This window comes from Mastigoproctus giganteus, chromosome 10, assembly GCF_048544385.1.
Source record: "Mastigoproctus giganteus isolate SK-2022 chromosome 10, ASM4854438v1, whole genome shotgun sequence".
In the NCBI taxonomy this organism is placed as follows: Eukaryota; Metazoa; Arthropoda; class Arachnida; order Uropygi; family Thelyphonidae; genus Mastigoproctus; species Mastigoproctus giganteus.
The window spans coordinates 223,192,986-223,220,798 of record NC_143584.1 but is presented as its reverse complement, the minus strand read 5'-3'; the positions used below and the strand labels follow the sequence as shown (position 1 = coordinate 223,220,798).

General features: G+C 38.0%; 1 protein-coding gene across 1 annotated transcript; it reads left to right on the top strand.

The window, feature by feature from the left end:
• The first annotated feature begins 2,059 nt into the window (after nt 1-2,059).
• LOC150079972 (TNF receptor-associated factor 4-like) lies at nt 2,060-20,807 on the top strand. Its single transcript, XM_090383298.1, has 4 exons — nt 2,060-2,277; nt 10,107-10,220; nt 12,972-13,127; nt 20,706-20,807. The coding sequence occupies exons 1-4, from the start codon at nt 2,074-2,076 to the stop codon at nt 20,805-20,807; spliced, it is 576 nt and encodes a 191-aa protein (XP_090239424.1). The 5' UTR covers nt 2,060-2,073.
• Nucleotides 20,808-27,813: the final 7,006 nt, after the last annotated feature.

Genomic DNA, 27,813 nt, shown 5'->3' with positions numbered 1-27,813 from the left:
GAAAGAAAATATAAACTGAAAATGGGACTTCAGGGTCGTCGTTTCGCTACAGTGGATGACATCAAAGAATATACCGAAGCGATTCTACATGCGCTAAAAAAAAACACGATTTTAAAGAATGTCTCAAAGCTTGGGAAGACCGATGGAGAAAGTGTGCGCAGAATTTTGAAGGTGATTAGGTTAGTAAGCCGAACTGTTCACTTAATAAACTTTTATAGTAAAATTCCTAAACTTTTTGAATGTACCTCGTATATGCGAGAAACTCACTGAATTCCTCCATAATACATTAAGATCAAAATGCCATATAAATTCCTTGAAATGATCATTTCCATAGTTATTATTATTATTTTTTTTATCTAATGCGAACGTATTGGTAACATGTTCGCATTTTTTCATTTATGTAAATACGAAAGTATGTACTTTCGAATTTCTTCTCTGAAGGCTATTCATTGATATTTTATCTGATTCGGTCATTAGGCATGCACTTATTAATATCACAGCATATGACAACAACATCTACAAATGCCAATGTTTAAAATTGGCATTTTATATTTAACAAATTGAACTTATTTACATTTGTAACCACTAGCACTCCTTTTTAGTCATTATAAATGTTTATAAATAAGTTCTGTTGTTAGTGTTTAATTTTCATTAATAAAGTGTGCTTCTACAAAACTGCTCAATCATTATGTGTACTCTCGAAATTCCTGCATATCTCAGTCCCCAGCTTGCTGGATTTTAAAAGCAAATAGTGTATTCAATCACATGGGTAACGACCACTAGTCGCCTTCACAGATGTCTCACAAGAGCAGTGTGCGTTCAGAATCGTTTCCATAGCAACGTTCAAAGGAAAGATTGCGCTTGCGTACTAGAAAGTCAACACGTCATCAGTGTCACGCTTCTGCATGGGCCATTTACGGTTTCGGTTTTGTGATACACGCGGACGCTGAATCGTCGATCTGGTTTTCTTGTTCTATCTTTGCGAGCTCAGGTTGGGACTGTTTGAGGTCCCTCATAGGTGTACTCTAGGAGGCCTATTGCTGCTAGGTTCTTGTGTAGGCTCTTTGGGACTATACCAGTGGTTATTACTATTAAAAAATAAATAAATATTTCCAAAAGAATCCTTATTATTATATTATTCCTCTCTGTTGGGGGTTGGTTCCACCCCGTGACGGATACTGCTACAAGTGCACAGGGCGACTGTTACGTCCGGCTAGTATTATTATAGGAGCTAACTTATTAATGAGAAGATTGAACTGAGTTTCAGGCATATGCAAATGATTTGGACTTAACTGTTTTGCTAATTGTCTTAGAAACAATTCTTAAGCACGTAACTAGATAACGTATTTTTACGTTATAGTAATAATAATAGAGGCATGTGATGCAAGAAAGCAAGCTTATGAGCTTATGTAGCACCAGCAAAAAAAAAAAAAAAAAAAAAAAAATCACACAATCATTCCCTCTAAAAGTTTGTCCAGTTCCTCCTTGAATTTATTTAAGCTATCAACTTCCACAACGACAGATGGAAGTTTGTTCCAGCAATTAACCATCCGCTGGCTAAAGGCAAATTTCTGCATATCTATTCTACAACTGTCTTTCCTCAATTTGAGTTTATGCCCCCTTAGGTGATCTCAATGAGATCACCTCGCAGGTGCCTAGCTTCCAACCGCTGCAATTTGCAGAACCTAAGCCTCTCTTGGTAAGAGAATCCCTTAATTTCCCCTCACCAATCGTGTTACCCTTCTCTGTACACGCTCAAGCAAATCTACGATTATTATTATTTATTTTTTCTCGCATGTTTGAAATCAGATCAGATAGATATTTCTATGATATCTTTTCAGGTATCGGAAATATTTGAGCAGAAATTAAATTTTAAAAATAATTTTAAAAAAAATGTTGGAAATCATATTAAATCAAAAGTAAACAAAGCCACTCGAATCGCAATTGTCCCCGTCTGGTGGCGAGGTTAAACATAATTGAATTGGAATTTTGTAACGTTTATATTTAGTGAGATGCTTTACTCTATATTTTAATTCGAAAAATACTTTATACTGTGATATATAAGTATCAGTTATGGTGTCTAGCTTGCCTCCAATCGTGGACTGTTTGGAAGTGAATGACAATTTGATCCCTATTAAACAAACTTGCATAGTATGCAGAAAGAAAAGAATTCGGGTGTGGCAGATGAAGTGTGGGCACACCCTTTGCGTAAAATGCGTAAAAATAAAAGATGGCATTTATGTTTGCCCGTTATCATGCCCAAGGGACGGCTGTGAGGTAGGTAGAAAGTATACCCCTTTAAATTCTCATTCCGTCGTATCCCTTCGCCCTCTCGACGCTGTTGCAAGTCCATAAAAGTAATCTACACAATGAAGTAGAAATTTCTTAGATTTTTATTTTAATCGTTAATATTTACAAACTGGTACCCTTCCAGTTGATCGTTGCGAGTAGCAGTGATTGACATGTGCCTAGCCCGCTCTGGTTAGATTTATTTAGGGTGTTTATCGACCCCCCCCGCCTTTGCCGCTGTTTTAAAATCGGAAAACGAGTCCCGGTAAGGAGGGGAATAAACACCATAAGAATAATCATAGCGGGCTAGGCATATTCAGTGACATAACGCCGCCTCGAAACTCAACCGGAAAGGTACCAGCTTGTAAAGTTTAACCTTAGATTATATGGTTGATCTCTAAAAGGAAGGGGATGAATATGATTGGTCCACTTGACATCGATGGTTCGACTGTTGATGATCCTGCTCAGATAGCAAACAAACTGAATGAGTATTTTACATCTACATTCACACATGAGGAGTTATTAAGGTTTGAAAATGGCAGAAGGTTATCAAATTGTAGCAGGGTGTTTAATGATTTTGGATAAATAACTTAGAGCAAAGTGGAGGAGAAATTGTTGAGGATAAACATAAGACAGGCACCTGGGGTGAATGGGATCTATCCAGTTATATTAAAGGAGGCGGCAAAGCAACTAAGCAAACCCTTAGCCATAATTATGAGAGCATCCTTGGACTCAGGGGAGGTCCCCACCGACTGGAGATGTGCAAATATATCCCCAATTCGCAAAGGAGGATCGAAGGGTGACACGAGTAATTACAGACCAGTTAGTTTAACTTCTGTTCCAGGTAAAATAATGGAGTCACTGGTTAAAGATGCATTGCAGGATCATCTAGATAAGACTGCAGCAATAATTCAGACACAGCATGGGTTTGTTAAGGGAAAGTCTTGTCTGACAAATTTGATAGGATATTATGATGTGGTCACAAAGGAACTGGATGCAAAAAATAATTTTGATATCATATATTTGGATTTCAGGAAAGCTTTTGACACTGTTGCGCATGGAAGACTATTGTACAAATTGGAGCAGAATGGTATTAAGGGTAATTGCTCCAATGGATAAAAGGATGGTTGAGTGGGAGAAGACAGAGGGTGGTAATTAATGGGTGCTGCTCTTCGTGGACTAATGTTATTAGTGGAGTCCCACAGGGTTCGGTGTTGGGTCCTCTGTTGCTTTGTATATTTATCAATGATATTGATGAAGGTATATCAGGCTTAGTGTAGAAGTTTGCAGATGATAAAAGGTTGGCAGGGTTGTTAATGACAGTAATGGCAGTGTGCTACTGCAACAGGATCTAGATAATTTGGGCAGAAGGGCTGAGAAGTGGCAACTGAAGTTTAACCTTGACAAATGCAAAGTACTGCATATGGGTAGAAGTAACCCTAGAAAAACGTACCAACTGTGTGGTACTACACTTAAGGTGGTAGAAAATGAAAAAGACCTGGGAGTAATTGTGCAGGCAGATATGAAGTTTTCTGAGCAATGCAGACAGGCTTCCAGGGCAGGTCATGGGGTTTTGTCAGTGATATATAGGAATTTTGCTTGCAGGGAAAAGGAGGTGAATGCCCCTCTGTATAAGGCAATGGTCAGGCCACGCCTTGAGTACTGCATACAGGTCTGGAGGCCTCATTTTACGAAGGATTTGCTTGAGTGTGTACAGAGAAGGGCAACAAGATTGGTGGGGTAATGAAGGTATCCTCTTATCAAGAGAGACTTAAGTTCTGCAAATTGCAGTTGCTGGAGACTAGGCACCTGCGTGGTGATTTCATTGAGTGTATAAGGCCTTGAATGGGTTGAACACGCTGAATTCTGATGGGATTCTTCCACTTGTTCAGATTACGAACTTAAGGGGGCATAAATTCAAATTAAGGAGAGACAGATGTAGAATAGATGTGTGGAAATTTGCCTTTAGCCGGCGGGTGGTTAATTGCTGGAACAAACTTCCATCTGTCGTTGTGGAAGTTGATAGGTTAAATAAATTTAAGGAGAAACTGGACAAACATTTAGAGGGAATGGTTGTGTGAATTTTTTTTATTTGGCTGATGCTGCATATGCTTATACACTTGCTTTCTTACATCACATGCCACTACTACTACATTCTCTCTCTGTCAGGGCTACTTGGTAATTTTTTTTTTTTTTTTGGCTGGTGCAGCATAAGCCTCAGGCTTCCTTGTACCATATACCTAATAATAATAACAACAACAAATGGGAGTGCGATGGCCCAGTGGTTAATACACTGGACTACCAGCCTGATGGACCCGGGCTCGAATCCTGCCTTGGTGGAAGCAAACGCAGCTCTATTACGCTGGGAGACCAATATAATAATAATATTAAATGATGATAAAAAAAAAAACATCGCAAAAGTTACCCCATTGGACTTACCTTCCCCAAAGTTGGAGTGACAGCTGTGACAGATAGTGGTGCCATCTGGGGTCACTCACGAGAACTAAAAATAATAAATAAAATAAACCACTGGACATAAGAATGTCCAGTGGTTTATTTAAACAAGTTTTAAATAAAATTAAACAAGTTCACCTCCATAGATGGATGATGTCACAGTATGAAATATTATTCATACTGCATCGAGTGTGGTGCACGATAAAGTCAAGCCTTAGGCAGAGAGGTTGGTTCGAAAAGTTGGAGACAGTCTCTTGAGCAAGAGAGTGGAGCAAGTGGCGCTGTCCACTGTAAGCCTACCACAAGAGACGGGCAAGACCATCCAGCCCCACCAATTGGAAGTGCTTCCTGTGCAACTGCACTAGTGACCACCAGGAAGGAAGAAAACGCCAGCTCATGAAGTGGAACATTGAAATGAAAACATATATCATGCGAGCATACTATGAAATAACTAGGCCAGAGACCGATATGACAATGTACAGGTCGCGACTACATACCAAGTGGTTGGAACGATACCTAGATATTCAGGTCACCAAACAGCGATTAGCAGACCAAAGAAGGACCATCGTCACGAAGAACGTAATAGTTCCTGCCATCTTGGAAAAAATCAAGAAGAATGTCAGCGATCAGCTACAAAGCACAAAGAATATGGTCAATATGGAACCAGAGGAGGAATAGCATATCATGGAACAAGAGGAGGAACAGCAATAAGAAATACAACCCAGAGTAGTTGAAGTGGAAAGAGACGAATTCATGGTATCCAGAATAGAAGACGAGTGGAAGAAGGCCCTAACAGAATTTGAAGGAATGAACCCCACAAGAACCCACGTGATACCTAAGCAGAGGCCAAATAAAATCCTGTGGAGAGTAACAGACCACCTCAATTGGCAAATAATGCCACATTACCTTGACAACAATGGTGCAACGGTGCAAGATATCCACACAGCCGAATACTGTGCTCCCATAGCAGCTACTAGGATTAATGGAAAAGAAACGAGAGACCAGCAACAGAAGAACCAAAAACAGAAGAAACCGCCAGCTTAGGAAAGAAGTCTTCAGCAGAAAATAGAAGAATTAAGAGTCAAGATAGGTCAGCTGACCCAGTACCAACAGAGTAATAGAAGTAAGAAATTGATTGAAAGGTGAAGAGCATCCTCAAGAGAGATGGCATCCACAGCAAACATGAGACCAAAAATCAGAGAATAGGAGAATATTTGGACACTGAAGCAGAACCTCCTCACACTCAGCAAGAGATTACACCAAAACAAAGAGAGCTCCCAGAGGAAAATAAACAACCGAATCTTCGATAAGGACCAAACAGCCTTCTACAGGAAAATGGGTGAAGATGAGAAAGCAGGAAACGGACCACCCCAAAAGAAGACGATCGAGGAGTTCTGGGGAAATATCTGGAGCATTGAAATAAGACATAACAGCAGAGCACCCTGGATAGAAGTGGAAAAGAAGAAAACCAATGACATACAAGAGATGAGAGAGTGGGAGATTCGAGAAGAAGTAAAACAGTCGATCAGGAACACCCACAACTGGCAAACCCCAGGAATTGATAACATCCACAGATACTGGTCCAAGAAGCTCACCTGCACACACAAGCACCTAGCAGAGCAGTTCACTCGAATGATAAGGCACCTGGAGACAATCCCCAAGTTTCTCACTGAGTCACATATCTGAAGCCTAAAGATGAAGATACAAGAAACCCAGCGAAATACAGGCCAACCACCTGCCTCCCAACAATGTACAAGATCCTGATCAACAGCATAACCAAGAAGATATCAGACCAATTAGAGAGTCAGAACATAATGGCCAAAGAGCAGAAAGGATGCAAGCGGAGGAGCAATTAACCATAGATGCCGCAGTTATGGAGCAAGCCCACAAGAAGCACTGCAACTTATACATGGTCTACATCGATTACCACAAGGCCTTTGACTCCGTACCTCATAGCTGGCTAATAACCCTAATTACCCTGAAGATCTAAAGGTCAGTCCGATAGTGATAAACTTCCTAGGATCAATAATGGTGAAATGGAGTACCACCGATAAGGTCGAGAACATCACAACCAGACCAGTCCCCATTAGAAGAGTAATCTTTCAGGGAGATGCTCTGAGCCCACTGTGGTTCTGTCTAGCACTCAACCCGCTATCCACCATGATTAACGGCAGCAAGTATGGATATAACCTCAAAGAAGGAAGAAAGAACCTGTACATCCTCACCCACCTGATGTACATGGATGACATCAAGCTCTATGCGGCAACCAAGAAGCAACTCCAGCAACTACTCTGGATCACCAAAGAATTCAGCAAGGACATCAGGATGGAATTTGGTCTGGACAAATGCAAGACCCACACAGTGCAGCAGGTAAAATTAGTTGGCCGAAACTACCAGCTGCTGACTGGTAAAGAGATCGAAGCCATGACAGAAGGAGAGACCTACAGATACCTAGGGATGATGCAGGCTCAGCAGTTAGAGCACAAGAAAATCAAGAAGTGCCTGACCAAAAAATATCAGCACAGACTCAGAAGCCTGCTGAAAGCAAAATTGAATGGAGGGAACACAGTTAAAGCCATAAACACCTATGCAGCTCCAGTACTAACATACACCTTCAGGGTCATAGATTGGACTAATACCGAGCTAGAAGATATCATGTGAAAGACAAGGACAGTGATAACCAAGAGCCGCCAACACCACCCGCAGTCAGCAGTTGAGGCCTGATAGAGTAACAGAAAACAGTGATAGTTACCCTGAAGAATTATTTCGAGAACAACACAGCACCAGGCCACAAGTAAGATAGATAAGTGGTATATCCCACTGAACCTAACCGAGGAATCCCCTCCCGCCCAGATGGTACAAGAAACGAAGTTAGAAAGATGGGCAAAGAAGACACTACAATGACCTCCATCACGATCACATCGTTAACATTGCTTCCAATCCATGGCTCACAAGCGGGCCGTTCTTCCCAGAGACTGAAGGATTCATGCTGGCCATCCAAGACTAGGTTATCAACACCAGAAACTATAGAAAATACATCACAAAGGAGCCTGCAGTGTCAGATGACACGTGTCGTTCATGCTGCCTGGCCTCAGAAACGATCCAACACATCATCGTGGGTGCAAGGTGATCACCCAGACTGAGTACACTCATAGACATGACCAGGTAGCCAGGATAATACATCAGAAGCTAGCGAGGAAATACCAGTTGATCAAAAGTGTGCCTTACTACAAGTACGAACCCCAGGCAGTACTAGAGACCCGAACCCACAAGCTGTACTGGTACCACGCCATAATAATGGATAAGTCCATCCTGCACAATAGAGCAGACATAACCCTTGTGGACAAGATGGAAAAGGCTACCTACCTGATTGACATAGCAGTGCCCAACACTAGCAATGTCCAGAAAAGCCATGAGGAAAAAATTAGGAAGTACACGAACCTGAGACATGAGGTCAAGGAGATGTGGCATATGCAAGAAGTATCGACCATCCCAATCATCGTGTCAACCACCAGTATGGACTAAAGACACTGCATAACAGCCTAACAGCAATAGGTCTCCCAGAGAACACCTACAAGGAACTTCAGAAAGTCGCAATCCTGAACACCTGTAGGATAGTCAGAGATTTCCTCGACCAACAGTAACACCAGACATTACAACCACCCTGTGTTCTTGGTAGCAGTACCTGTCACGGAGTGGAATCCCCCAATCAGGGAGAAATAATATAATAGATAATAATAATAATAATTAAACTGCCAGACAAGAAAACTTATCAGATGTAAAAGAAGAAAAATATATTTAGATTTAGTATTAGTAGTGGCAAATGATGCAAGAAAACAAGCTTAAACCGCATTAGCCAAAAAAAAACAAAAAAAAAAATAACCTTTCCTATTTCACTATTCATCCCCTCCAATAGTTTGTCTAGTTCTTCCACTTACACAGCATCAGACAGAAGTTTTTTCCAGTAATCAACCACCTTTTGGCTAAAACAAACTTGTGCACATCTATTCTGCAAACATCCTTCCTCAATTTGAATTTATGCCTCCTCGTGCATATGAGCAAGATGAAGAATCTCATCAGCATTGAGCTTGTGCAATCCATTCAAAGCTTTAAATACCTCAATCAGATCATCTTGCTGGTGCCTAGTCTCCACATGCTGTAGTTTGCACAATTGAAGCCTTTCTTGTTAAGAGCACCCCTTTGTTCCCTTCACAAGTTTCGTTCCCTTCTCTGTATCAGCTCCAGCAGCTCTACGTCCTTCCTAAAATGAGGCTTCCAGACCTGCTTGCAGTACTCAAGATGCAGCCTGACCATTGCCTTATACAGTGGATTATTCACCTCCTTATTCCTGCCAGAAAAATTCCTGTATATCATTGACAAAACCTCATGTACTGTTCTGGCAGCTTGTCTGCACTATTCAGAGAACTTCATATTAGACTTTATAATGATAGAGATGCATAGTTTTTTGGGCTTCTATAATGGTGAACAAAGGCTTCTTTTCTTGGTGGCATGATGTCAAAGATTTTCAACATCATGCCACCCCACATTTTCTTTGCAGCAAAGTTATTCCAGATTTTTCAATACTGCACTACATACAAATTGGCTTGTGAATATTTTCTTCTGTAGATGATCAAATACTGACAACTGCTGGAGTGCCACATCACAGTTGCATGGGCAGTGTAACTTTGGTGGCCAGATTAAAAAAAAAAATACTATGTAGTGTGCATGCAAATTGTGAACACAACTGCTACATAAGTTATTTTAGAAATGTATAGTGTCTATCACAGATGACTCTAAACTTTGACTTACATTGCTATTGTGCATTATTATTAAACCGACTTGTCTCTCTTTGGAAAAAATGGTGATTAAGTAAGTGTTTGTGTTATTATGATTATTTTCTTTAAATGCTTTTAGCATGAAACCTCATTCATATGTTACATCTTAGTTATGAAAATGAAGGTTGAGATATAAGTGCTTTAGTCCCAACAGTGTCAGTAATTATTTCTTGTTGTGCTGTCAACTTGATCAACATCTAATAAAATTGAAACGCATACCACTTATTATTATTAGCCATATGGTGCAAGGAAGCCTGAGGCTTATTCTGCACCAGCCAAAAAAAATTTGAGTTACCCAGACAGACAGACAGACAGACAGAGAGAGGAAGGAAGGAGGAGGGAATCACCAAGAAAGAGAAGAATGTTGATATCCAGCTCAGGACCCTGGGTGTGCCAAACCCATACTCACCAGATGTGAGCCCCTGCACTTATGTATGAAGTGTGTGTAATCACACAACATCTAAATAAAGTGGCACTGTTAGAAAAATAACAAAATAGGATTATATAGTATATTTTCTTATTTTTCAGGTATTTCAAACTGTTGAACTTAGTGTCAACCATGACAAAGCCAAATTATTGAATGTAAAATGCCTTCATAGTGATAATGGATGCAAAGTGGAACTTCCTGCACAGTATATCAAAGTAAGACTATTTCTTTAATTCTGTCTTAATTGAAACTGTAAATGAAAGAGATTCAATCACTTATATAATTTATGCATTAAATAAATCATTACCATGTAATATGTATTAAGAAATCTTTAGCATTTTCAATCCTAATCAGTAGTTTTCAACCAAGATACATATATCACTATATGTGTTAGGTAATAAGCTGTTCTCAGCTGAATACTACTATTTCTTCATTTCTGATTATTGTACCTGTATTTTCTTTGTTTATCAGTATATTTCTCTTAATTTTTCTTTATTTTATTTTATTATTTGTATTTTTTGAGACATAAACAAAACAGCATATTGAAATGTCATAAATTACTATGTACTACATAAATTTTACTAGAATAGTTTTAAGTTTTTAATTATAATGTAGAAAAAGTGACTGTTTCTAATAATTGTTATGTTTTCTAGTAGGGTCAGTGGTGATCTCAGGATTTTCTATAGGGAGCGATTAATTCAGTGTTCCGGATAATCATTAAGCTTTTATAATTTAGCAGTAAAAAAATTCATGTAGCAATAAAAAAAAAACACATTATTTTGATCACAGGGGACTATAGGCCCTTTAATCTCTATTGGGACCATGCCTGTTATGTCACATGGTATCAAACCAATATCCAAAGTGACCCATGCACAGACTGATAAGTGCATAATCCAAGTAGTCTTTGTGTATCAGTATATTCTTACTTTTTATATTTTATTTTTCACATATTATGAGACAACAGCATTGCGAAATCATAATTCTACTTGAGTGTTTTATGAATTTTTCTGGGATACCTAAAACTAATTAAATAAGTTTTTAATTGTAATGTAAAAAAATTATTAACATTTCCAATAATTATTTGTCTTGATTAGTAATATGCATAGTAATAGTATTCACCATATACTGCAAGCAAGCCACAAGCTTTTGCTGCCCTGGATTTCCATTGGCCTAAAAAAAAAAAAAAAAAAAAAATAGACAAGAAAATACAAATTATTTTCTTCCCTCCTCACACATGTTACCGACCAGTTGACCTTTGAATTTATTCAAACTATCAGCCTCAACTACCTTCAAGGGCAACTTGTTCCAGCAATCAATGACTTGCTAGCTAAAAGAAACTTTCCATAATCTCAACCCCTGTAATTTGAATTTATGATCCCTAGTTCTAGAATTCTTTATAACAGTGTGAATTCCATCTTCATTCATTTTACTAATTCCTTTCAGAGCCATATAAGCCTCAATCAGGTTGCCTCTGAGGTGCCTGGTTGCCAAGCTCTGTAGCCCACATAATCAGTCTTTCCTCTTAAGGTCGTTCTGCTGATCTCACCATTCGAGTTACTCATCTTTGGACCTTTTCAAGAAGTTCAGTGTCTTTTTTTCAATTGAGGTCTCCATACTTGAACACAGTATTCCAAATGTGGTCATATAATTGTCTTATACAGTGGGATTATGACCTCCCCATCTCTACAGCATAATGTTCGATAAATCATCGATTTATTGAATGTTAATGCGACTCACAATGGCTGGCTATATGGAGGTCCACTAACCATGAGAAGTGGCATGCATTATGAGCTGAATTTGATGTTTCTTTGTTCATCCGGGGGTCAAGTTACAGTGCTGTTCAACCCAAAAATGCAACCACTAAAATTGGCCTGATCAATAGCCCCCCCCCCCTGCTTAGAAACAATTACATAGCCTGAGCTCAGTTTTGCCAATGTAACCTACCCTACAATCCGGGCAAGCAATACAGTATACCACCAGTGAACGATGCAACAAAGGAAGAGTCAATTTATCCTAGGCATAATCAGTTGCAACCTTTTACCAGGAAGTTGTACACAGCCAACATGATAACCTCGTAAAATCCTGGCAATATGAGTGGAGACACCTGGACAGTTGGGGATGTACAGTGGTAACTTGAATCGTTGTGCCTAGGACAGAAATAAGTTTCTTCACATTGATGTATATTCAATCCAGAACATGAGGGGGGAACCTTATTTGGATGAATTCAGCAGAACAGTGCTCGCACTGTACTATACAAGTTCCACAGGGCACTTGTACTATACAGATACAAAAACAGCGCTAGTACTATTCCGCCGAACGTGGATGCATACTGACATCACTGACAGAGAGGCTGAGTTTGTAAGAATCCTGGCAGATGTATCCAAATGTGGCTAACTCCCTCATGTTTTGGATATCAATTGTATTGGATGTGGCTCAAAATGTATGTCACCTCTTATATATAGTCAGCCGTGGGTCTCATTATTAATTGTGATTCTGGGACCCACATACGTCCTATTATGGAGGCTGTAATTTTACATAGTGAAGTGATATGGCAGGAAAATAATTGAGCAGGTAGTCGTCATGTATTGTGTTCAGAGTCTGATGAATGGTTGACTGATAAATGTTATGTTACTTTAGCAGAGATCTCGGGCATCAGGTATACTCATATATTATATTCTTATCACTTTAATTGTTATACTGCGCATTACATTTTATTTTATTTTATTTTATTTTATTTGCTTTTAATATCCTTTATGCTTGTAATAGATTTGTTTCTTTGTAGTTATTTTAATGCCTATGTATTTTTTTTTTTTTAAATAAATTGTTTAATGTTCAAGTCAAGTGGCTACAATATTCTTACAATGAGTATACCTGATGCCCAAGATCTCTTCTATTATATAATTCATTCATTTCAAAACTGTCAGTCAACATTTTCTGTTAATTAACAGTGACTATTTTACTTTCAGAATCACATTGATGTATGTTCCTATGCCACAAGAGAATGCCCTCAAAACTGCAAGATGATGGTATGTGTAAAGGACTTGTCTGACCACATTAAGAACAGATGTCCTCAGGTCCCAGAGAATTCTGAACACTCTGGAATTCCCAATAAAGAGCTTTCTGTAAATCAATTTCTATTTCACTCCTTCTGTTTAAATAGAGTTTTCAAAAATAATTGCTCTTAACTCTAAAAATTATACTGTTATGATTAGAATTTGTGAAATGTATTGAAGGTTTTCTTATGTGACTTTCACTAATCTGGGGATACATTGTGGGATCTTTGAGATTTCAAACTTCATATTCATTTTCGTAATTTAATGCTCATCATCTACTCCATCCACACAACTGAAATTCAAAAAGAGTTTCATTTGTGTATCTTTAAAAAAAAAGAGTATTTTCTTTAATTTTTTTTTTTATTGAAAATTCCATAATTCTTCATTAGTTGCACAAACAGGAAAAATACAAGATCTGCTGTAAAATGCTGCTAAACCTTTATAGTTTATTCCTGATGTAAACAAGTGGGTGTCACCCTTGCTAAAGCTCACATTTGAAAGGAGTACCTTATTTGCAGAATTATTGCAGTGTATGGGATAAAGCCACTGGCAGAGGTGAAAGCGATTCTTGCACTGCTTCTATTGGAATGAGCAGAAGCCTGAAAAACAAGATGCAGGATATTTCAGAGACTGCTGGGAGTCATTGCGGTACAAGTAAACACATGGGTTGTGTTAGGGTAGCTAAGAATAGAAACAGGTGCATGTATACTTGTGTGTATGCTAGGAGTTTGGTAAATAAATTTGATGAATTTGAGGTATTGCTTAAAGCATCAAAGGTGGATATTGTTGGAATATCAGAGACGTGGTGTCACACAGATATAAGGAATGCAGAACTGTAATTTGGGGAGTACAATGTCTACAGAAAGAATAGGAAGGGAGGAGGGGTTATGCTATTAGTTAAGAAACACATAAAATCCAAGGAAGTGAAGCCAGTCGACATCGCTGAACAGTGCAGTGTCGAGTCAGTTTGGTGTGACATAAGCATTGGGAGATCAAAATTGAGAGTAGGAGTGTGCTATAGGCCTAATGACTCTGATGAGTATAATAAGAAACTGTACAGGGAAACAGAGTGGGCCAGTACATCAGAGAGTCTTATAATGGGGGATTTTAATTTCCCAGATATTGACTGGAATTTGTGGGTTGGTTACTCACACACTAGCAAGGCTTTTGTGGATTTTTGGATGATTGTTTTCTATATCAGCATGTTCGGGAAGCAACTAGAGGGAGTAATATTCTTGATTTGATTATCAGTAGTGATTCTTCATACATTAAGAATCTGCAGATAAAGGAACCACTAGGTGGCAGTGATCACAGTGTGCTGAAGTGGGATTTACTCAAAGAGGTAACTACCATCAGGGGTAAAGGGAAGGGTTTTTGCTTTCGTAAAGGTGACTACAATGGTCTGAAACAGTATTTAAATTCTATACAGTGGGACCAACTGAAGATGTTACCAACAGCAAATTCAAAATGGGAAGCATTCAAAGAACTTATCTTGGAAGCTACTAGGCTTTACATACAAACTAAGAAATATTGTTCAAGGTTTAGGCCTAAATGGATGCCAGATGAACTAATGAGACATATGACAGAGAAGAAAAATGCATGGGATACATATAAATTAACACGTGACACAGAAGCCTATGATAGATGCAAGTTGATCTGTAACCAAGTTACAAAGGAGGTTAGGCAGGCAAAGGCAGCTTACGAGAAATCTTTGGCAAGGGATGCAAAAAAAACAGCAAAGAGTTCTTTACTTATGTAAATTCTAGAAGGAAGGGAATGAATCAGATTGGTCCACTTGATACTGGTGACTCAACTATTGATGATCCTGCTCAGGTAACTAACAAACTAAATGAATATTTTGCATCGACATTCACACACGAGGAGTTATTCAGCGACAGGAATGCCAGAGGTGTATTCAACTCTGGCAGTAAGCTAGAGAATCTTGTAATAACTGAGAGTAAAGTGGAGGAGAAATTGTTGAAGATAAAGACAAGAAAGGCACCTGGGGTGGATGGGATCTATCCAGTTATATTAAAGGAGGCAACAAAGGAAGTAAGCAAATCTTTAGCCATAATTATGAGAGCTTCCTTGGACTCAGCGGAGGTACCCACAGACTGGAGATGTACAAATGTGACTCCAATTCACAAAGGAGAATCAAAGGCTGCCAAAAGTAATTATAGACCTGTGAGTTTAACTTCTCTTCCAGGAAAATTAATGGAGGCACTGGTTAAAGAAGTACTGCAGGATCATCTAGACAAGACTGCAGTTATAGCTCGGACACAGCATGGTTTTGTTAAGGGGAAGTCTTGCGTGACCAATTTGATTGGATACTATGATGCAGTCCCAAAAGAACTGGATGCAGGGAATAACTTTGATATTATATACTTGGATCTTAGAAAGGCTTTTGATACTGTTGCACATGGAAGACTGCTGCACAAATTGGAGCAGTGTGGCATTGGAGGCAAATTGCTGCTATGGATAAAGGGGTGGTTGGAGGGGAGAAGACAGAGAGTGGTAATCAATGGACACTGCTCATCGTGGACTAATGTTATTAGTGGAGTCCCTCAGGGTTCAGTGTTGGGTCCATTATTGTTTTCTGTATTTATAAATGATATTGATAATGGTATATCAAGCTTAATGTCCAAGTTTGCAGACGATACAAAGGTTGGCAGGGTTGTCAAGGACACTACGAACACTATGCTGCTGCAGCAGGATCTGGAAAGGTTGAGAGGTGGGAAATGAAGTTTAACATTGACAAATATAAGTACTACATATGGGAAACAGCAACCCCAGAGCAACGTATCAACTCTGTGGTACTACACTGACAGTGGTAGAGAATGAAAAGGACCTGGGGGTAATTGTGCAGGCTAATATGAAGTTCTCTGACAGTGCAAACGGGTTGCAAGAGTAGCTCATGGTGTCTTGTCAGTGATATACAGGAATTTTTCTAGCAGGGATAAGGAGGTGATTATTTCCTTGTATAAGGCAATGGTTAGGCCACACCTTGAGTACTGTATACAGGTCTGGAGGCCTCATTTCAAGAAGGATAAAGCTGCTGGAATGAGTACAGAGAAGGGCAACAAGATTAGTGAATGGAACAAAGGGGTACTCTTACGAAGAAAGGCTTAAGTTTTGCAAATTACAGTGTCTGGAGACTGGGCACCAGCGAGGTGATCTGATAGAGGTGTATAAAGCCTTGAATGGTTTGAGCATGCTCAATGCTGATGGGTTTCTTCCTCTTGCTCAGAATAATCACCTAAGAGGGCATAAATTCAAATTGAGGAAAGACAGATGTAGGATGGACGTGCGGAAATTTGTCTTTAGCCAGCGGGTAGTTAGTTGTTGGAACAGATTTCCATCCCTTGTCGTAGAAGTTGATAGCCTAAATAAATTTAAGGCTCAGCTGGACAGGTATTTCGAACGAACGGAGGGGTGAAGTGGAAGTGGGGTTTTTTTTATTTTTTTTTTGGCTGATGCTGCATAAGCTTGCTTTCTTGCATCATATGCCTCTACTAATGCTAAAGAGCTGTTTACATGGAGAATCTTAATGCATGAAGAGGCATTGCTAATAATCTGAAATGGCTGCAGTTGCAGAATTGATCCTTGGTTTTTACAAAGCAGAGAGAAGCTATTGCTTTAATGCTGTCTTTCAACATTAGGTAGTACTGATACTATACGTTGATTATTATATTATGTTTCTTACAGGGAATAAGTTCACAGGCAAGAAAAATTGTATAGCTTGCTAAAGATGCTGATAAACAAAGCTTATTACCTTTTGAAAATTTTGATATCCTAAATATGTTTTCTTTTATGATGAACAATAATGAAAATACTGATTTCAGGTTTTTACAAGAATTAGGTTCATTGACTTTAATAGTGTGGTTAAAAACATTCCATTAAGCTTGTATTGTCAATGTTTTTTAACATCATAAAAGTGCTGGAGTTAATTAATGTGTGGAATTGATATGGAACTAGAAAAAGGGATGATATAACCAATTTACTAATTAATTTGCAGAGGAATAATATTTGTTCATCATGAACTTGTTCTTTAAGAAAACGGCTCAGTGAAAATGGATGTGGAAGAGCCCTCTTGGAAATACTAGTGAAATTGACTTCATGCTGAGAAGCAGTAAAATGATATTCACTGACTGCTCAGCCTTGAACCATTTTAATGTTATAAGCGACCATCGGCTACCGAGAGCAGAAATCAAAACGTAAGAAAGAACGCAAGAAATTGGTCAAGTCAGCTAAAGTGAAGAAGAGTCACACTAACCAATTATTGAAAAATTGTCAAAATTTTGAACAATCAGTGTTGCAATTGTGAAATATCAGTGTCGCAAGACCTTCCTGACACTGATATTTCAATTGATAATGACAGAGCTATTGAGACTTTTGTAGGTGCAATGGCACACTGCCTGTGCCATTGCACCTACTGTGAAACAAGAAAAACCAACCAGAATATCAAAAGAAACAATTGCCATGATGAAAAAGCGATGAGAAATGAAGCAAAGTGGTAACATAAGAAACAAAGTAGAATATGCAGAAATGTGCAAGACCATCAAGAAAGCACATAAAAGAAGAAATATGGAAGTTCAATGTTGATCTCATCAGAACACTAGAAGTAAATCAACAGTTACTGTTGATTTACTTCTAGTGCTCAAATAAGAGCCAGAAACCCAACAACAAATACTAAAAAAAGTAGAAGAATTTTTATTGAAATCTTTATAAGGATAAAGGACAACAACTGGATCCAACACCAGATGCAGAAGCTGTACCAGAAATTTTGGTAGAAGGAGAAAATGCTATAAAATCAATGAAAAATGACAAAGCAGCTGGGCCAGAAAAAGTCGCTATCGAAATGTTGAAAGCTGGAGGCCAGCCAGTATGTAAAGCTCTAGATAGACTGTTTTCAAAATGCCTTGTACTTAACAAAGTACCTGTAGCATGTAAATATGCAGAAGCCATCCTACTGCTCAAAAAAGGTGACAAGGCAGATTTAAAAAACTACCAACCAATAAGCCTATTGCCAGTTGTCTACAAGGTTTTCACAAAAATACTTTCAAGAAGAATAGGCACAGTACTTGTGTGGCACAACCCAAAGAACAAGTAGGTTTCAGAAGTGTCTTCATTACAATGGATTACATCCAAACAGTGCAGCAAATTGTAGAGTGCACAATGAATACAACTTTCCATTATGTATAGCCTTCATTTACTATGAAAAAGCAGTAGTAGTAGCAGTAGTAGTGGCATGTGATGCATGAAATCAAGTGTATGAGCTTATGCAGCATCAGCCAAAAAAAAAAAAAAAATCACACCATTCCCTCCAAATGCCTGTCCAGTTCCTCCCTAAACCTATTCAACCCACCAACCCCCACAACGACAGATGGAAGCCTGTTCCAGCAACCAACCACCCGCCGGCCAAAGGCAAACCTCCGCACATCCACTCCACATCCGCCCTCTCCCAATTTGAACTCATGTCCCCCCCCCAGGGGCGCCTCCGTAGCCAGGTGGGAAGGAGCAGCAGTGCATAGCACACGCTTCTTGATTAGACCGGGGTTCGAACCCGTCACCACCAAATACGGAGGATGCGGAAAGGTCAGAGAATGACCACCGCATATCCCAGAGCAATATGGCCTTAGTTGCTAATGCTCCAAATAACAAACAAACAACAACCCCCCCCAGGTTCGTAATCTGAACAAGTGGAAGGATTCCATCAGAATCCAGTACGCTCAACCCATTCAAGGCCCCACACACCTCAATCAGACCACCGCGCAGGTGCCCAGTCTCCAGCCACTGCAACCCGCAGAACTCAAGCCTCTCCCGGCAAGAGGATCCCTTCATTCCCCTCACCAATCTCGCTGCCCCTCCCTGCACACGCTCAAGCAAATCCACATCCTTCCCAAAATGAGGCCTCCAGACCTGTATGCAGCACTCAAGGCACGGCCCGACCACTGCCCTACACAGAGGGACAATCACCTCCTTCTCCCTGCCAGCAAAACTCCTATATATCACCGACAAAACCCCACGACCCGCCCAGGCAGCCCATCTACACCGCTCAGAAAACCCCACATCTGACCGCACAACCACTCCCAGGTCCCTTTCACCCTCCACCACCTTAAGTGCAGCACCACACAGCCGGTACGTCTCTCTGGGGCCACTTCCACCCATATGCAGCACTTTGCATTTGTCAAGGTATTCAACATTAGTCAAAGAAGTCAAAGCATTCAACTCAGTTACAAAACACGCAATAATCAATGCTCTAATCAACCAAGGTGTAGACAGTGCTTACATCAATATTTTCCAGTTGTTATATGAAAGGTGACTGCATCAATGTGGGTCACCAATGATAACATTGAGATCAACATAGAAAAAGGCATCCAACAAGGAGATACAATCTCCCCAAAACTGTTTTCTGCCTGTTTAGAAGAAATTTTTTGCAAGCTAAATTGGGATAATAAAGGACTCAAGAGAAATGGAGATTACCTGAATCACTTACAGTTTACCTATGATATCATTCTCTTTGCCAATGACCTGGAAGATTGCAGCAAAACATTGAAGAACTGCAGCATGAAAGGAAAGAAGTTCGGTTTGAAGATGACTATCAAGAAATACAGGTTATGTTCAACAAATTTACCAGACCAAAGAAAATCATGGCCAATAAACAAGAACTAGAAGAAGTGGAAAGGTACATTTACCTTGGACAAGAAATTTCAACAGATGGAAACTGAATGGTGCATAAAATTGGAATGGCAAACATTTGTAGTAGGGAAAGAAGGACCACACTTAAGTACAACAGTAACATATTTCAAAAATCAGCGTTGCCTGTCACAACTTCATTATTTACATATTATGTCATCAATCAATTTATGATATTATCATCATAAAATTGTTACCATTTTACTTTTTTTTTAATTAGCATACTGTGAAGTATAACTTTTTTGACATAAGCAGGTATTGTAATAATAATAATAATACCAATGAAAAATCTGTTGGTGTCAGTTTGGACTGCGTGGCCATAGAATGTTGCTGCCACAACCTAGGTAGATTTTTTACCACAATTTGCATAAAGTCAACATTGTTGAGTGATGTTATTCAAATTTCAGCATGCAGTTTGCCTTTTCCATATCAGTAAATAATGCAATTTTAATGGATGGCTGCAGAGCCAATGTAGAAGTTTTAAGTGATATAAAAAAAAAAATTGAACTAATAACTAAATTGTAATAATGCTTTGTAATAAACTGCATACCTTATGCAAGTTGCATACTTTATTTTTGTACCTCCTGTATAACAGTTGTAGCTATTTTGGTAAATAAATTGCATCTGAAAATATTTATCCAAGCCACTGTAAAGAAAGATTCATTAGCAAAAGGCTGATAAATACATAAATACTGCTAAATAATGCAGTTGTATTTCCTTGTTTCTCATGGTAAATACTGGTAAAATAAATTTCTTTATGTAGAAATTTTTTCTGAATTCAGAAATTCAGAGAGGACTATTGAAAGTATGGTAGAGCATGCTATTCAACTTCAATATGATAATTTTTCATTTGTGATGTCTTTTAATTAAGTTCAAACCAGTACATACACACTTGATAAGTAGAATAGAAAACAGACGAATGTGAAGTTTTTTGGTTTGTCTTCTTCGTAGTTGATTCCACTTCATGAAAAATGCAGAATAGCTGAATGGAAAGATCTTAAGGAATGTAAATTTAGTGTTGTGGGTTGCCCATTCAAGGTAGGTTTTCTTTAATGTATATGCATGGTATTTTCAATCACAGTATTGAGATTCCTTAATATAAAATTATAAAATTGGTCATGAATGATAATTTTGATCATGTGAATTCCATATATTTTATATGTTAACCTGTGTTATGATAGAATTGCTCTTTTGTCTATCATGTATGGTAACAATTACCAATCAATTGTGATCAATCTGAAAGCATAACAGCATGTTGTATTCAGTATGCAATTTTAAATGCACATGTGGGTGTGTAACTTGCCTTCCAATTGATGTTATTTTTCACTAAATGGTGCTATTAGCTCCATTTATAAGAGGTTTCTGATAGGAGAGACTACATGGATACATGCTGCCTTCTCACATGTTATTCCAGTTCTCTGCAGCCATTTCTCCATGTTAGTCATAGATTACTTCATGCTAGAGAGTGAGTGTTCTTATGCAGTTGTTATGGTGCCTAATTCCACCAGGAAGTGTCTGGAGAGTTTAAAACACAAATGTTTTTGTTTATACCCTGGCAAGATCACCAGGTCAGAAGTGTTTACAATAAATCATGAATATACAGTAACCCCCCGCTATTCGCGTATTCGCGATCGCCGATTTAATATAAAGCGAAACCTAAAAAAATGTGAATTTTAAAGCGCCGTGAATATTTTCCGCCATAAAAAACATGGGCGTGGCTAAAATTATCTTTCCCGGTCAAAACAGCGCTCAGTGGGTGGGGGGAGAGGGGTGACAAAATCGCGAGCGTGGATGTTTCTCGCTAATCCTTGTTCAGTATGTGTTATGCGCTTGTCATGGAAGGTTTCTTCGTTTGCTTTTAATTTATATGCTTATAAATTGAATAAATTTATCAATTTATAAATTGATATGCTTACAAAAATGATAAATCTATCGTTTTGCAGTGTAAAACAGACTTTTTCGAGTGTGTTAACGGAAGAAAGTGACTTTATTGTGGACAAGTTCTTTCTAACCCCTACAAAAATATCTACGAATAACAAGAGAAATGTGAAAATATCAAAGAAGGTGATGACATTAGCGAATAAAATTGAGTTATTAGATAAAATTTCTAATGGTGAAAGTGTCTCCTCAGTGGCAAAACATTATAAAATCAATGAGTCAACGGTACGATCAATCAAAAAATCGGAAGAAAAAATTTGCTCTGTAACTCGTGATGTTAAATTAGAAAAAATGGAAAAGGCTTTAAATCTGTGGATAGAAGATCGAACTCAAAATAAAATTCCGTTAAGTTCACTCATTATTCGTGAAAAGGCAAAACTCCTTTATCAACACTTTAGCGGAACTGGTGATAGCACTGGCGGGATAAGTTTTTTTGCTAACCAAGGCGCTGGTTTGAAAGATTTGTTTGAAATTTCTAATAAATATTAATATTAATTTAATTTAATTTAATTTAATTTAATATTAATTTAATATAAAATTTAATATTAATACAATTAATACAATAATATAATACAATTTAATATTAAATTGTTTCTTATTTTCATTTCGATGCCATATGCTTGCATTTCACTATGTACTGTCTATGTACATAGTCATATTATGAAGGTACATACAATACATACATAGATAAAATTTTAGACTAGTTTTTCTTATATATTTCATACTTTGGAACGGAACCCCTTTATTACTATGGGAGCCATAACTCAGTATTCGCGTTTTCGGTATTCGCGACATTTCTCAGGAACGTAACCCCCGCGAATAGCGGGGGTTTACTGTAATTGTTAATTGTATTTAGCAGTTATGGGCTTGAACCACAGGCCACTCAGAGAGTGTGTGCTATAAGCACTCTCGCTCCTGACCACTTGACTACATCAGGTTTAGCAGGAAGTTTCCTGGTATCATCCACAGAGCAATAAGTTTCACTTTGTAAATACACTTTTTGTTTTGAGTTTATTATTGGACAGTAAACTAAAATAAGACTGAGTATTAACACAAGCAAAAAAAAAAAGGCTTGCATTAGAAACTAAAGTGTTGAAATACAGGTGACCCCCACTTAGCACTGATAATTCGTTCCGGAAAAACAGAGCGCTAAGTGAATCAGCACTAAGCGAGCGCTGTATTCCCATAATGTAACATGTATTTGTGAGTTGGAGTCTATACCGCTGCAACTCACAAATAATAAATGGTAGTGAAAAGACGCCAAACGTTGGTCAAAATATTTAATATTAAAAATCTGTACATATAAAATATTCTCCATTACATATGTATATAATTATGTGGTAAATAACTACATTATGTATCAAAATTAAACTTAAAATGCCAATTAAAATCAATTTATTAATCCAATGGCCCTGGGCCATCGAGTTTTTGTATCTTTGGTCGATTTTGGGATGTACTTCTTCCTGGTAAGCTAAAAGGGATTTTACTTTAAAATTTTCCCTTTAAAGTCAACCGATCCTTCGCCGCTTTGAAGCCTGGCATGTTTTTTTCTTCTTTCGATATGAAACTTCTTTTAGGTATTTGTTTCCAAAAAATTCCTGTTTCATCTATGTTAAAAACTTGTTGAGAAGTATAACACCTCTTTTCAATAATTTTAAGAAGTTCTTTTTTGAAAGTTTTGGCTCCTTGATCTGCACTTATGGCTTCTCCATGAATTTTAAATCTATCGAACCAGCCCTTACTAGTTTTAAATGGTTCCACTTTTTTTTTTTTTTTTTTCTCTAAGATGAGCTTTCCTCAGATCATCATATAGGCTAATCACTTTTTATTTAATAATATTTAACTTAACGGAATTATGCATTGGATATTACTTCAATAAAATTATTTAGAAGTCTCTCCATTTCAATTATAATAGCCGGCCTAGCCATAACTAATTTAGTTGTTTGCAGTGGAACAGCTGTCTTTCCTGCTGCTAAAATTAATTCTTTATTTTTTATAATTGTTCTTACAGTTGAATCTGCCAGTCCTAAATGATTGCACACATCTTCTTGTCATTGAACGGAATCAATTCGCTTCAAAACATATAATTTAATTTTCAAATACAGTCTTTTATAATTTAATTTTCAAATCCAGTCTTTTTCTTACCTTAATAGGCTTCGTACCGCATCCAGACGTTGTTGCTTTTTAATTCTTATCTGCCCTTATTCAACTTTGAAAATGTAACTGCGTTGCGTTAATTATTATACAATGTTCGAGTAAACTGCCCATTACCTAACGCTGTACTGAGTGATGACTAGACTTCAGATAAATGCATATAACTCAAATATTACAAGAAATATGCTTGATCATTTTTTAAAATGTTGATCTCGAAACTACATAACAAGCCACCATATTGCAATTAAATTAGCGTGGAAGAAAATTTCACTGAGTGTGGGAAAATTTCACAAGTCGTCGTGGGAAACTTTAATGCTGTTTTGCTATTCAGTTTAAAGCTATCGACTACATCATATGAAACGTTTTCGTTAAACATGCCAAAAATTTAATCTGTATGCTGGTAAAAGAGCATTATAGTGAGTTGTGACAGTGTTAGAGTGAGATATGTGTTGTAATATAAGAAGAGCAGGCGCCTCCGTAGCCAGGTGGGAAGGAGCAGCAGTGCATAGCACACGCTTCTTGATTAGACTGGGGTTCGAGCCCGTCACCACCAAATACGGAGGATGCGGAAAGGTCAAGGGAATGACCACCGCATATTCCCCGAGCAATATGGCCTTAGTTGCTAATGCTCCTAAAAACCAAATAACAATAAGAACAGCGTTATAGCGAATCAGCGTAGAGTGAACAGCGTTATGACGAGGGCCTGCTGTGCTTTGAGAAAATCGCAACAAAATTGTTAAAACTGAAAAAAATGGTAGATGTAGTTTTTGAATGACATCATGCTGGTTCTTTAAGTCAGTTCATGATGGAAAAATTTATCCAGACGACGTTTTTTGGATGAGGTATGTGGTGCTATTTGAATGACATCATGCTGGTTCTTTAAGTCAGTTCATGATGGAAAAATTTATCCAGACGACGTTTTTTGGATGAGGTATGTGGTGCTATTTGAATGAAAGTATAAACACAAAATAACAGATATTGGAATGTGTACTAATCATTTCAGACTTCATTGGGTTATCTTGCTATCCCAGGTTTACCACTTTTAATTCTTTCTCAAATATCTTCATTTTTGAATCTGTCCCTTTTTACTTTTCCTATTATTGTTTTGTGGAAGTTAATTTCCATAGCCTAGTTGCATCTGTCTCTTTTACTCATGATCCATGTTTCTGATGCATAGATCAAGAAAGGGACAAAAAAAGACCGTAACTTACTATTTAGTGGGTGGGACATCTCCAGCCTACAATACTTGGTTAACACTTTTTGAGATTTCACTGTTACATCTAGTATTCCTCAAAAGAATATTCTCCAAATATCTAAATTATTGTGCATCTTTCAGATATTTATCTGAAAGATCTATGACTCATCTCTCACAATTGGATTTGTCTTTGTGGCTTACAATCATTGTCTCACCCTTGTCTGTGCTAATTTTTAAACCAAAATTTTAAGTTATAAAGTCTTTCCTTTTTTTTTTTTCATCATCTCTTCAGGTATTTAAAATTAGACAATAAAATTTCATTATCAACAAAAACAGCAGTTTCTCCAATGTTGATTATCAGTGGCCACCAGAATGTATTTATGATTATAATAAGTTGGGAGAGAACACTGCCTTTCTTCAGTCCATTCTTAATTTTAAAACAATCCCTTTTTATTCTACATATGATTTTTACACAACTTTTGTAACAGCTAAACATATTTTTGATCATTGTAATTTCTTCTTCTTGCTTCTTGAAAGACTTTCCAGGTTTTCCCTCCACAAAATCTGTTGAAAGCTTTCTCAATATCCCGAAATGCAATGTATAGGTCTCTTCCAGTTCCCAATTTTTCCCTATTATTCCCCCTATAAATAAGATACACTTTATTTTCTCTACAGAAGCTGTACTATCCATCTCTTAATTTTTTCTGCAGTTTTTCTCTGCAGTCAGCTTTGAAAAGATTCTTTGGAATAATTTCATTCAGTGAAATTAGCATTAGTAGAGGCATATGATGCAAGAAAGCAAGCTTATGTAGCATCAGTTAAAAAAAAAAAAAAAAAAACTATTTCACACATCCATTCCCTTCCCTCTAAACATTTGTCCAGTTCCTCTTTAAGTTTATTTAAGATATCAACTTCCACAACAACAGATGGAGGTTTGTTCCAGCAATCAACAACCCACTGGCTAAAGGCAAATTTCCTCATATCTATTCTATAACTGTCTTTCCTCAATTTGAATTTATGCTTCCTCAGGTTCATAATCTGAGCAAAAGGAAGAATCTCATCAGAATTGAGCTTGCTCAACTCATTCAAAGCCTTATACACCTCAATCTGATTGAGGTGTATAAGGACTGGAGACTAGGCACCTCACAGGTGCCTAGTCTCCAGATGCTGCAATTTGCAGCACTTAGACTTTCTTGGTAAGTCCACCCCATTCGTTCCCCTCACTAATTTTGTTGCCCTTTTCTGTACTTGCTCAAGCAACTCTACATTTTTTCTAAAATGAGACCTCCAGACCTGTATGCAGTACTCAAGGCATGGCCTGACCATTGCCTTATACAAGGGGATAATCGCCTCCTTATCCCTGCTCTCAAAATTTCTGTATATCATTGACAGTACCCCATGACCTGCTCTGGCAGCCTATCGACACTGCTTAGAAAACTTCATATCTGACTGCACAATTACTCCTAGGTCTTTTTCATTTTCTACCACCCTAAGTGTAGTACCACACAGTTGGTACGTTACTCTGGGGTTACTGTTTCCCATATGCAGTACTTTACATTTGTCAATGTTAAACTTCAGTTGCCACCTCTCAGCCCATCTGCCATACTTTTCTAGATCCTGTTGCAGTTGCACACTGCCATTACTGTCATTGTCAATCCTACAAACCTTTGTATCATCTGTAAACTTCGACATTAAGCCTGATATACCTTCATCAATATCATTGATAAATATAGAAAACAACAGTGGGCCCAACACCAATCCCTGGGGGTCTCCGCTAATAAGTTCACGATGAGTAGTGGCCATTGATTACCACTCTCTGTCTTCTCCCACTTGACAATCCTTTTATCCCTAGTAGCAACTTGCCCTTAATACCATACTGCGCCAATGTGTACAGTAGTCTTCCGTGCATAACACTGTCAAAAGCTTTCCTGAAATCCAAGTATATGATATCAAAATAATTTTTTGCACCCAGTTCCTTTTTAACCACATCATAGTATCCAATCAAATTTGTCAGAGAAGATAAATTTGATTCTACTGTGTCTGAATTGTTACTGCAGTCTTGCCTGGATAATCCTGCAGTGCATCTTTAACCAGTGACTCTATTATATTCTCCAGAACAGAAGTTAAACTAATTCATCTGTAATTACTGTTATCATCCATAGATCTATCACCCTTAGACCTTTGTGAATTGGCTATACATTTGCACATCTCCAGTCCATAGAGACTTCCCCTAAGTCCAAGGATGCTCTCATAATTATGGCTAAGGCTTTGCTGCCTCTTTTAATATAACCGGATAGATTCCATCCACCCCAGGTGCCTTTCTTATGTTTAACTTCAACAATTTCTCCTCTACTTTGCTCTCAGTTATTAGAAAATCATTAAGCACCCTGTTACAGTTTGATAAACTTATGGCATTCTCCTCCCCTAAAAACTCCTCATGTGTGAATGTAGATGCAAATGCTGATCAGATTGTCAGCTATCTGAGCAGGATCATCAACACTCGAACCATTGATATCAAGTGGACCAATCTGATTCATCTCCTTCCTTCTAGAGCTTATATAACTAAAGAAGTTCTTGCTGTTTTTCTTAGAAATTTTTGCCAAAGATTTCTCATAATCTGTCTTTGCTTGCCTAACCTCCTTTGTGACTTGATTACAGACTAACTTATATCTACCATAGGCTTCTATGTTGCCTGATAATTTATATGCATCCCATGCATTTTTCTTCTCTGCCACGAGTCTCATTAGTTCATCTGACACCCATTTAGGCCTA

Excerpts from the sequence above, each read along its gene's own strand:
- LOC150079972 (XM_090383298.1), top strand. The coding sequence starts at position 2,074 with ATGGTGTCTAGCTTGCCTCCAATCGTGGACTGTTTGGAAGTGAATGAC. Across the intron at positions 2,278-10,106 it reads GCCCAAGGGACGGCTGTGAG|GTATTTCAAACTGTTGAACT; the intron begins GTAGGTAGAAAG and ends CTTATTTTTCAG. Across the intron at positions 13,128-20,705 it reads TTCCCAATAAAGAGCTTTCT|TTGATTCCACTTCATGAAAA; the intron begins GTAAATCAATTT and ends TCTTCTTCGTAG.